The 12,656-nt window shown below is 45.3% G+C and overlaps 1 protein-coding gene across 7 annotated transcripts in view; it reads left to right on the top strand.

Moving 5' to 3' along the window:
* Positions 1-12,656, top strand: part of GRTP1 (growth hormone regulated TBC protein 1) — a 99,845-nt gene that overhangs the window by 56,380 nt on the left and 30,809 nt on the right. For 4 of the 7 annotated variants that reach the window (XM_073350358.1, XM_073350353.1, XM_073350347.1 and 1 more), the window contains 3 exons: positions 898-1,070; positions 1,849-2,034; positions 5,469-5,948. In XM_073350358.1, the coding sequence (XP_073206459.1) occupies positions 898-1,070; positions 1,849-2,034; positions 5,469-5,573 (464 nt within the window). In that variant the 3' untranslated portion in view covers positions 5,574-5,948. Of the gene's footprint in view, positions 1-897; positions 1,071-1,848; positions 2,035-5,468; positions 5,949-12,656 lie in introns of those variants that run through there. The other 3 variants (XR_012159630.1, XR_012159631.1, XM_073350334.1) reach the window with 2 other exon arrangements.

Raw genomic sequence — 12,656 nt, 5'->3', positions numbered from 1 at the left:
CTCAGTGTAATTTACTTATGTGCTCAGGGCTCAAATGGTTAAAGTGATTTATAACTTCAGTACCTTAAACTTTACAAGTTTCAGAGTAGCAGCCGTGTTAGTCTGTATTCGCAAAAAGAAAAGGAGTACTAGTGGCACCTTAGAGACTAACCAATTTATTTGAGCATAAGCTTTTTTGAGCTACATCTCACTTCATCGGATGCATTCAGTGGAAAATACAGTGGGGAGATTTATATACATAGAGAACATGGAACAATGGGTGTTACCATACACACTGTAAAGAGAGTGATCGCTTATGGTGAGCTATTACCAGCAAGCGGGGGGGAGACCTTTTTGTAGTGATAATCAAGGTGGGCCATTTCCAGCAGTTGACAAGAACGTCTGAGGGACAGTGGGCGGTGGAGGGGGGGGAATAAACAGGGGGAAATAGTTTTACTTTGTGTAATGACCCATCCACTCCCAGTCTCTATTCAAGCCTAAGTTACTATTTCCCCGTGTTTATTCCCCCCCTCCACCGCCCACTGTTCCTCAGACGTTCTTGTCAACTGCTGGAAATGGCCCACCTTGATTATCACTACAAAAGGTCCCCCCCCCCCCCCCCCCCCCCGCTCTCCTGCTGGTAATAGCTCACCTTATCTGATCACTCTGGTTACAGTGTGTATGTTAACACCCATTGTTTCATGTTCTCTGTGTATATAAATCTCCCCACTGTATTTTCCACTGAATGCATCCGATGAAGTGAGCTGTAGCTCACGAAAGCTTATGCTCAAATAAATTTGTTAGTCTCTAAGGTGCCACAAGTACTCCTTTTCTTTAAACTTTACAATAAATTCTCAAATTACTGTTATGGAGTTTTCACGCTGGTTACTGACAAATTTTTGTTTTCTTCCTCTAAAGATTATTATAGCCCAGAAATGATGGGGTTGAAGACCGATCAGGAAGTCCTTGGAGAACTTGTGAGAAAGAAAGTTCCAGCAGTGGCAGAGTTAATAGATCGACATGGTGTCATGTGGACTCTGATAGTGTCACGCTGGTTTATATGCTTGTTTATTGACATTCTTCCAGTAGAGGTAAGTATAACTTGAAGATGTTTTAATATACATGAGTGGAGAACAGGGGAGTTTTGTGCAGTATTTTTTAAAAATGTCATATGCCCCTCAGGTTACCTGTGTAGTGGTCTCCTGTCTGAATGCATAGAGCTCTGAGAGAAACCAACAGGAAATGAAATAATGGCAAAGATAGCGGGTTATGATAAGGTATACCAAGAGTCCCCAGAAAACAATAGGGATACCATTAATCAGGGGAATACCCCTAGCATGGCTCCATTACTCTGACAAGGTTTATTCTTCCCAGACCAAAAACCCAGGGAGCATCAGGGAGACGCAGACAGACAGAGCATGCTGCGAACAGGACAGTCTGCTTCCCCCAGCTGAGGGGAGCTTACTAAAGCTGGCAAGGAAAGATTTAGGATTAGTTAAGAGGATATATGCATATAGACCCTTTGCTCTGTGAACTATGTACTTTTGGATGGATGAATAAATAATGCTTTGTTTTGAAGAAGCTGGTTTTGTGTCACTAATCAATCCCTATTGCAGGTTACTGGAGGAATCACAGGTGCCAAACCCAGTTGGGCCTGTTGGGTTAATAAGGTGGGGAAATGGGCTACAGCTCAGAGATCCAGTCTAGAAGTGATTAGACTGGGTTTCCACCCAGAGTGAGATACAGCAAGCCAGTCCTCTGACCTGAGGGGTGTACTGGAGGAGGGACAAAAAGGGGTTTAAGGTGTGATTTGCCTGATAACTGATTTGTTAGATCATTGTCCTTTCTAACAGCTTTCTTCTTTTACAGACTGTTCTCCGAATTTGGGACTGTTTGTTCTATGAGGGATCAAAAATCATCTTTCGTGTGGCCTTAGCATTAATTAAGCAACACCAAGCTTTTATTTTGGAAGCCACAAATCTCCCTGACGTTTGTGATAAGTTTAAGCAGATCACCAGAGGGACGTTTGTAACAGAGTGCCACAGCTTTATGCAGGTAAGTGTTTCCAGTTTACAGTGCAGAAGAGGTAAAAGCTATGAAACCAAATAGACTTTGAAGGGCCCGGAAGGTGTCTAGGTCGAACGGCAGTTCCATCTCCTCAATCACCTGGTTTGGGGAGTCCAACGGTACCGGGCTTGACTGTCTCCCTTGCAGGGCTGAAGTCGATGGTGCTGGCACCAACGTTCTCGTCACTGGGTGCTCCTCCCTGGGACGAACCCCATTGGCTGGCTCCGAAGGGGTGGGTCTTGGAGTCGGAGATCTGCTCCTTCCCTGCTTGTGGTGCCACTTCTGCACCAGGGAATGGGACCGGTGCTGGGCTGTTCCCACGGGTCTCTCCCACAGTCCTTCCGTGATGCTGTTTCTATCTCTGCTGCCGGAGCACTGCGCACCGATGAGCTTGGTGCCGGGTCTTGCTGCGCCGGTGTGGGTTGCAGTCTAAGTGCCGCCTCCATAAGTAGCTGCTTGAGGTGAAAGTCTCACTCCTTTTTTGTTCTGGGGGGAACCCTTTACAAATCCTGTACTTGTCCGCTTGGTGTGCTTCCCCCAGGCACTTCATATAAGCGTCGTGGCGGTCCCCGTTGGCATGGGCTTGTTCCAGGACTTGCAGGGTTTGAACCCCTGGGACTTAGGCATACCCCAAGTCCCCAAGGAGAGACCGTGGGTTGGGGTGGAGGGGAAAACCCCACTCCAACAGCTACCTGTTGTAACAACAGAAAACTACTTAAACTTAACGCGACTGGGGATAACTCTAAACTGAAAGGCTAGAGAAACAAGGAGAGCTTGCTATGCAAGTCACTGCAGTTCCAACGATCGTCACTGGCAGTAAGAAAGAACTGAAAAGGCGCCGGGTCAGCAGGGTCATATATTGAGCGCCATGGAGGCGCCATTCCAGGGGGCTCCACAGCTGACCCGAGGCGTGCTGCTAGGCGGAAAACTTTCCAACGACTGTGAATGTGGCACGTGCGCTCCTAATTGGAATCGATATGAGCAATCTTCGAAGAATAATAATGGCTTATTCTACCAGAGCTCAGTTTGCTTCTTCAGCCTTCCTGAGTACACTTCACATAGTAATTACAGGCATCTGCATATCAGCAACATGGTTGTCTTTGGACTCTTTTTCAAGACGTTATCCCATCATTTGAGCCTCCTGAGACAGTGCCAGCTTTGGCAAGTTAGTGCTGCAGTCTCTCTTCCAATGATTTGAAATCCCACCAGCTGTTTAGGTGACTTCGTAACTTCCCAAAGTGAATGTCTATGTGCACAATACACCAAAAATGGTTACTTACCTGTACAGTAACTGTTGTTCTTTGAGATGTGTTGTGCACATACACCTTCCACAACCCTCCCTCCTTTCCCACTATTTCAGACAGCATTTCACAGGTGGTGGGAAGAAACAAAGAGGGAGGTGGCAAACTCACCCCTTTATGCTCTTGGCTGGGTGCATGAGGAGAACGGGGCGCATGTGCCACCTAGTGGTACTGCTGGCAAAAGTCTCTGACTTGTGTGCATTGGGCTCACAACTAAAGTGGAACGTATACACGCAGAACACATCTCAAAGAACAACAGTTACTGCAGAAGAGTAACTGTTTTTTTATTTTGAGGTATAATGCCATACAAACTTCCTCACCATGGCGCTGAACAAAACTTGCAGCATGGTTTTTAAAGTTTACTTAGAGTTCATAGCTCAGTTCTGTGGGCATCTCATTTTTCCTTCTCCCTATTCAAAACAGATAACTGTTCCTAAAGGAATACAGTGTCTCATCTGTGGCACGCTTATAAATGACCTGTTTGAACAATTAGAAGGCTGATGTGGGCTATGAGACAAAATTTTTGATATTTATGTTTAAGCCATCTCATGTTTGACTACTATGTCTTCAGAGGTCACGATGCAGTTGAAGCAACAACTATTGTGTATGTTTGCTAGCATCTGAAATATTTCTGTCTAAAATCATGTTATGTCCCTTCTGTAACACTGTCTTTGCATAACACTTCCCTAAAAGTATAGTTTAGGGGAGGAGTAAATGTACAGGTGTTTTATAGTAAAAATGGGGTAGAAACGACATAGTGAAAAGATCTAAATGGAACCATGGAGCCCAGATTACTGTTTATTTTTCACATAAAATGGATTGGTTTTATTTACAGTTTGGCTTTGGTGAATTTAGATACGTGTTCAAAAATCAAACGCACAGCTACCAATTGGGGAATAATTGCTTAGGCAGTAATACTGCTGAAAAGGACCTGGGCATTATAGTGGATCACAAACTGATATGAGGCAACAATGTGCTACAGTTGTGAAAAAGGCTAATATCATTCATGAGTGTTGTATGTAAAACATGGGAAGTAATTGTCCCACTCTACTTGGCCCTGATGAGGCCTCAGCTGGAGTACTGTGTCCTGTTCTGGGTGCCACACTTTAGGAAAGATGAGGAGTACTTGTGGCACCTTAGAGACTAACCAATTTATTTGAGCTTAAGCTTTCGTGAGCTACAGCTCACTTCATCGGATGCATACTGTGGAAAGTATAGAAGATCTTTTTATACATACAAAGCATGAAATGAACAAATTGGAGATAGTCCAGAGGAGAGCAACAAAAACAATAAAAGATTTAGAAAATCTGAGCATGTTTAATCTTGAGAAAAGACTGCAGGGGATCCTGATAAGTCTTCAAATATGTTAAGAGCTATTATAAAGAGGACATTGATCAATTGCTCTCCATGTCCACTGAAGTTAGGACAAGAAGTAATGGGCTTAATTTGCAGCAAGAGAGATCTAGGTTAGATATTGGAAAGTTTTTCCTAATTGTAAGGTAGTTAAACTCTGGATTAATCTTTCAAGAAATTTGTCATCACTGGAGGTTTTTTAAAATAGGTTGGACAAACACCTGTCCTGGGTGCTCTAGGTTTATTTGGTTCAGCCTCAGTGCAGGAGGTGGAACTTGTGGACCTCTTGAGGTCCCTTCCAGCCAGACATGTCTATGTTCAGTACTGAGCTGCTACTCATAGAACCATTGAGAAATTTTATAGCGTATGGCAGAATTACAGTGTGTAAAATTAAGGACAACATAATATGGTTTCAGTTGGCTTATTGGCTTACTATGGAACATATCTCAGAATTCACTACATTGTTTGGAACTTTATTTTCACACTTACCTTGAATATTGCCACTAATTAAGATCCTCTGGATAACTGCGTGGTTTGGAGTCAGGAGACTTAAGTTCTGTTCCCAACACTGCAGCTGATAATACTTACCCACCTTATGAAAGCACTCTGATCTGTGGCTGAAGAGTCTTAACAGTGCCATGTGCTGAAATTTACAGTAGGGACTTAAGCATTTCATTAGTGCTCCTTTCATCTGTAGGTGAAATCTAGGAAGACTTTCATACATTTTTGTCTGGGATCATGTTTTTAACTAACAATTCTTTGTTTTAGAAAATATTTACAGAACCTGGAAGCTTGTCCATGGCAACAGTTAACAAACTTCGAGAGACTTGTAGAGCAAAGCTGGTTGCTCAGGGATCAACCAACAATATTTAAACAGATGGTCAGTTACCACAGAAATTGACACATTCCTCTACTTTAACTGCACTGACGGAAGCACAATTTCTAAACTTTCCATGAGTGTCAATTGACACTTGACCAATTTTTCCTGCCTTTCAAGTAAGTGTTGTAAACGTTTTGTACGCTGTCAGTAATCTGGTAACTTGAACCTTTTACAAATGGTTGAGAATATTATCTGAGTAAAATGTGACCAATGTGGGCGACGTCTTTAAAAAGTCACTACTCTTGTTTCTCTTCAGGGCATTTTGTAATGTCTGAGTAAATAGCTGGATAGACTGTATGTACAATTCTGTATATTATTCATGAAACCACAGCCATTTGTACAAAATAAATTATATTTATTTGTCGAAATCTGTTTTACAGAGTTCAGTGTTGCTATATGTACCTTGGTATCTGACTCCCAGGGTCTGGCAGTGACAGACCTTCTCAGAAAATGAACAGCCCCACTATCTCAATCTTCCCTAACTATGAACTGCTCTTAGCTGCTTCTCTTCCCTATACTTGCCATTACAGATCTGCTCTCTGCTTCCCTCTCGACTACCTTCCTTTCTCTTTTCTCACTCTTCCCTGGTGCTGGCCTGCAATGTGGTGGCTGCTTCCTAGAAGCATTTAAAAAACTGAAATAGTCTAGCACCAATACATACCAATGGAGTGGTGGCCTGATATTTTCACCAGACGTTACCATTATTTATATAGCTCTCAGCAATTTCGTAGGTACTTTAGACAAATAGGCATGCCCTCTACTCCGAAGAGTGGAAGGAAAGGGAGGGAGGAGAAATGGGGGTTGCAGTTATAAAACAGTGGAGTTACTAGTGGTTTGCAGCATGTTCTTTTGTTACAAGATGTTTCTATATGGTTGAGACAAAGTGGGAGGGGAGTGAAGGGTGGAAGAGTGGGTAAGGGGGCTGAACAAATAAGAGAGGAAAGTGTGGGAGTGAAGGACAGGAGCACACAGGCAGGCATAGAGATTGAACGTCTGAACTCAAGAATAAGACACAGGGAAGGAATAGCAGCCTGCACTCAACCCTGGTGCTGTCCTTCCTCTAGGTCTTTGTAGGGGTAGGTTATATCACCTTTCTGAAGCTAGAGAGGGATAAGGTAGGGGGATGAATCACAGTAAAATCAGGAATTGTCATGCGTGTGCTACTGTAACTGAGCTGTTACAGTGGTCACCCCCTCAGTGTGTGGTATGGTGCTGTCCGCCACAAGCTTGGAGACAAATGCTGCAGCTGTTTTAAGCAATCAACTTTAGGCCTGGGTGCATCTGTCAATGCTCTGAGGAAGCAACAGGAGTGTTTTAGCAGGGCTGCCATTAAGCTACATTTACCTTTCTTTAAACACTATTATAAAAGATGAGCCTGACTGTTCCTAAGCCACCCCCTGGGGCCAGTCCAGGAGAGGGGCAGAAAAGTAACCATAGCACATGGGGTTTCTCAGACTTAGTGCCTGCCAGTCATCAGTCCTCTAGCCTGCCAGTCCATCTGCAGTCTCATCCTGCCCTCCACATGTGCAGTTAGCCCACACTTCCTGATGTGGTAACTGCTGATTCCTTGTCAGCGACTGGTCAGTCCTATATGCCTGGCTCTCCGCTTTCCTGCTGCAGCCTCTGCTCAGCCTACTCTCCTCTGCCCTCAGGATAGAAGAGGAGGTTACTTACCTGTAACTGGAGGTTCTTCGAGATGTGTGGTCCCTGTCTGTATTCCAGTCGTAGGTGTCCTTTCCTAGCAGTGCCTGAACATTGACCTGAACATGCATCGTGCATAGCCTTGTGCTCCTAGACGAGATTATAATAGGCCGTGCAGGCCGATGCCTCTCCAGTGACCCTCTTACCACTGAGTAGTGCTGTCCGCAGCAGAGGGGATGGAGGGTGGGTGGGTATTGGCATACAAATAGGGACCACACCTCTTGAAGAACTTTCAGTTAAAGGTAAGTAATTTCCTCCTCTTTGAGTGATGGTCCCTATATGTATTCCAATCATGGGTGAGTAGTGAGCAGTAATCAGCATGGAGGTGGATGTGAGGATGCAAGAGGAGATGCAGTACGGCACGGCCCACTGTAGGGTCCTCAGCCACCCGCTGGGTGATGGTGTAGTGGGATGTGAGGGTGTGAACTGAGCTCCATGTTGCTGCATGACAGATCTTTTGCCATGAGATGTCTGCTAGGCATGCAGATGGGGCTGCTTGCCATCGCGTAGTGTGTGTTATAACTCAGGCGGTGACATGTTGGATAGCGTGTAGCATTCCTGGATGCACCTGGAGACCCATTTGGAGATTCATTGGGAAGAGAGGGCTTGGCCCTTGGACCAGTTGGCAATGGCTACAAGGAGTTTCATGGATGCTCGAAAGGCACGCATCCTGTGGAGGTAGAATGCTAGTGCATGATGGACAGTGAGGGAGTGAAGGCTCCTGTGCACATGGGAGGTGTGCGGTTTGGGATAGAACACAGGGAGGTGAACAGACTGACTGAGGTGGAACTCTGACACCAACTTTGGGAGGAACTTAGAGTGAAGCCATAAAGAAACTTTATCCTTGTGGAATATGGTGTGTGTGTGGGGGGGGGGGGGGGGGGCAACCATCATGGCTGCTAGTTGGCTGGCCTGTCCAGCTGAGGTATGGCTACTAAGAACTTTACCTTTAGATGGGAGAGGGAGCATGTTGCCAGTGTCTCAAAGGATGGCTTCGTGTGGACGATCGCTGCGATAGTGTCTGAGAGTAGCTGACAGTGCTGAGATTGGATCAGAGGAAGAAAAGCCTGGCATGCTAAATGAACTGCCCACACTTCTAGGACATTTATGTGGATTTCAGCCTCTCGCAGTGTACAGATGCCCTGTGCTGTGTGATGGTCTGGGTAGCTCCCTCATCCTGCAGGCCATCACAACAGACGCTTCCCTTGCAGGATGGGGGAGGTGAATGGGGTGCTGACCATAACTTTGGAGGGGTCAGTTCACCATGTGAGGGAAGCCAGAATTGTTTGGGTGATGACTTGCTTGCAGATGGTCCATGTGGTGTCTGTAAAGGGAGAGGAACCACGGTTGGAGGCAGTGCAGTGTCATGTAGGTGCAGGCCACCATACATCCGAGGAGGGAGAGAACAGCAGATCGCACTGCAAGGGTTGTGGCGTAGGTCCATCACTGTGGCTCTGTTGCAAAGCAGGCTTGTCTGGGGGTGCCAGTGGGGCCAAATCCAGGGTGTGGGAGGAACCTTACCGGCAGTGACGGATGCTGCAGTGGTGATTCTCATGGTCCCAGGTCAGTGTGTGCATGTGATCCTGTGGCTTCCTCTAGGAGATACCCTGAGATGACGTTCCTGTGCCTCCCACATCTGGGGCAGGAAAGATGTACATATTGCACAGTGATTGGTGATATGAGCTTCCCTGAGGCAATAGTGGCAGCTCTGGGGCGCATTGCTCATGGAGAATGAGCACAGGCACAAAACACAGGTTTTAAACCCTGGAATGTGGGGCATAGTCCCAATTGGGACAAACTATCGCTGATTAGCAACTAACTCCATGTACTATATACACTAACTATGCTGAAAAAATCCCAAACAAGAAACTAGACACAAGGGAATAGATTACTCTCTTAGGCCTGGTCTACGCTATTGAGTCAAGTCCACCTAAGGCAGCTTATCTCAAGCCTTGCTCCTGTGGATGTAAGTTCCCTATTACAGTGCCATAATAACTCCACGTCCAGGAGAGGCATAGGGCTTATGGCGGTGTAGTTAGGATGATGCAGTGTCCGTGTAGATGCTCAAGGTGGCTTCCATCAATTGTCATTCTTGTCAATTTCACAGGCTGAGCTGTCACCCTGGGGAAGGTGGGAGGTTCCAGCCAGAGCTCAACTGCCCCCAGGTGCTCTGCTTGGAGCCAGGCTGCTGCCCAGGCTCTGGTTCCTACTGGGACCCTGGCTGTGCTGACTCCTAAGCTTGGAGCCCGTGGGATAGCGAGCTCAGGTCCTCAGTCCCCTCTGACACGCTGCCCTTCTTAAGTCAGTGGAAGTGCTACTGGTGAGGATGCACAGCACTGACAGGAGCTTAGTGTGGACATGCCACCCCAGTAATTACTGCAGTGGCTGTAAGTTGACCTAACATAATTGACTTGAGCTTGTAGCATAGACATGCCCTTAGTGAAAAGGCTAAGAGCATGAAGGCACAGGGGTTCTGACTCAGGCCTTGCAGTGGTAAGAGGGAACAGAAGAGGCATGGCTGGGTCAATGGACACTGCTAGGAAAGCCTTCCACCTCTGGTCCAGGGTGCACTGGTGATTGGATTACATAGAGGGACTGTCATAAATATAAAGGGAAGGGTAAACCCCTTTGAAATCCCTCCTGGCCAGGGGAAAGCTCCTCTCACCTGTAAAGGGTTAAGAAGCTAAAGGTAACCTCGCTGGCACCTGACCAAAATGACCAATGAGGAGACAAGATACTTTCAAAAGCTGGGAGGAGGGAGAGAAACAAAGGGTCTGGGTCTGTCTGTAGTTGTCTTGGCCAGGGACAGAACAGGAATGGAGTCTTAGAACTTTTAGTAAGTAATCTAGCTAGGTATGTGTTAGATTATGATTTCTTTAAATGGCTGAGAAAAGAATTGTGCTGAATAGAATAACTATTTCTGTCTGTGTATCTTTTTTGTAACTTAAGGTTTTGCCTAGAGGGGTTCTCTCTGTTTTTGAATCTAATTACCCTGTAAGATATCTACCATCCTGATTTTACAGGGGGGATTTCTTTATTTCTATTTACTTCTATTTTTTATTAAAAGTCTTCTTGTAAAACACTGAATGCTTTTTCATTGTTCTCAGATCCAAGGGTTTGGGTCTGTGGTCACCTATGCAAATTGGTGAGGCTTTTTATCCAACATTTCCCAGGAAAGGGGGGGTGCAAGTGTTGGGAGGATTGTTCATTATTCTTAAGATCCAAGGGTCTGGGTCTGTAGTCACCTAGGCAAATTGGTGAGGCTTTTTACCAAACCTTGTCCAGGAAGTGGGGTGCAAGGTTTTGGGAAGTATTTTGGGGGGAAGGACGCGTCCAAACAGCTCTTCCCCAGTAACCAGTATTAGTTTGGTGGTGGTAGCGGCCAGTCCAAGGTGTAATATTTTGTACCTTGGGGAAGTTTTGACCTAAGCTGGTAAAGATAAGCTTAGGAGGGTTTTCATGCAGGTCCCCACATCTGTACCCTAGAGTTCAGAGTGGGGGAGGAACCGTGACAGGGACCATCACTTGAAGAACTTCCTTTTACTGTATTTGACAGATTATGGATCAGCTCATTAAGTGTGAAGCAGCAGCGTCATTACCATATATAAGGTGTAAGTACTTCAAAGTTGTATGTGGTTAGTGTGAGCTCAAACATCTCAGGTTTCGGATGGACTGATGCTAGGGAGCAAAGTAGGAGAGGTTGTTATTGTGGGCTGTTTGTAAGGCTTGGCATCAGAGCAGTGTAGGCAACTTAGAGGAGTCTCCCTGCCCACCTTGCTAACTCTTCTAAAACAATACAGGTCCCATTGTATTCTCAGCAGGTGATTGGTGGCTCAGTGGACTTCAAGCTTTAACTGTGTTCTACCCAGTAATTAACAGGATGTACTAAAGCAAGTTTCCTTCCTTCCTAGATGCATTGACAGTACTTTCTCAGGTTAGAGCTAAATGTGTATTTCCTAAGCAACAGGCCTCACTGCTGCTTTTGAACCTATACCAGAGCTGCAAAAATCTTATTTTCTTGATACTTTTCCTTTTGATGTTACTTACCTTTTCTTCCCTGGGAGTACTTATGCCCTTTTCAAGAAGGTGTAGGCTTGTCCTTGCTCCCCCCCCTAGTCAGTAGTGATACTCATTGATCCCTCTGCTCTGAACTGAAGGATGTTTTTCTGGGCTGAGTCTGTTCCAGATTCTCATTTGCCACTGCATTAACTGTAATGCTTACTTGGAACAGAGTTCTCCAATTATTTTGCCTGTTTCTCTTACAGTATTGCTTTGACTTTTAGCTCTGTCTGTTCATGATAATGTATACAGTAAATATATTCTGAAGTGACCATGAAATGGCTGTATGAGGGAAAGCCTCTATCCACCATATGCTGGCAGGTTTGAGTCTTCAGTATTCTGCCTTGGCCCTGCCCTAGGGAACACTAAGTGGTAATGCTTGAGGAGTCAATCAGTCTGCTTTACCTATTAAATATAAGAGCAATGATGTTAGTGGGTAAAGCATATAAACACAGGCTTCAGAGTAGCAGCTGTGCTAATCTGTATCCACAAAAAGAAAAGGAGTACTTGGCACCTTAGAGACTAACAAATGTATTTGAGCGTAAGCTTTTGTGAGCGACAGCTCACTTCACTGGCTCATGCAGTGGAAAATACAATGGGGAGATTTTATATGCACAGAACATGAAACAATGGGTGTTACCATACACACTGTAACAAGACTGATCAGGTAAGGTGAGCTATTACCAGCAGGGGGCAGGAAAAAACCTTTTGTACTGGTAATCAAGGTGGGCCATTTCCAGCAGTTAACAACATGTGAGGAATGGGGGTGGGGGGAGGAGAAGGGGGAATAAACATGGGGAAATAGTTTTACTTTGTGTAATGACACATCCATTCCCAGTCTTTCTTCAAGCCTAAGTTAATTGTATCCAGTTTGCAAATTAATTCCAATTCAGCAGTCTCTCACTGGAGTCTGTTTTGGAAGTTTTTTTGTTGAAGAATTGCCACTTTTAGGTCTGTAATCAAGTGACCAAAGAGATTGAATGTTATTCTTGACATCTGATTTATGTCCATTTATTCTTTTATGTAGACTGTCCAGTTTGGCAGAGGGGCATTGCTAGCACATGATGGTATATATCACATTGGTAGATGTGCGGGTGAATGAGCTTCTGATAGTGTGGCTGATGTGATTAGGCCCTGTGATGGTGTCCCCTGAAGAGATACGTGGACACAGTTGGCAATGGGCTTTATTACAAGGATAGGTTCCTGGGTTAGTGTTTTTGTTGTGTGGTGTGGTTACAGGTGAGTATTTGCTTCAGGTTGGGGGGATGTCTGTAAGCCAGGACTAGCCTGTCTCCCAAGATCTGTGAGTGATGGGT

Source organism: Lepidochelys kempii, chromosome 1, assembly GCF_965140265.1.
Source record: "Lepidochelys kempii isolate rLepKem1 chromosome 1, rLepKem1.hap2, whole genome shotgun sequence".
Taxonomy (NCBI): Eukaryota; Metazoa; Chordata; order Testudines; family Cheloniidae; genus Lepidochelys; species Lepidochelys kempii.
This window is presented reverse-complemented; position numbering and strand designations above follow the sequence as displayed.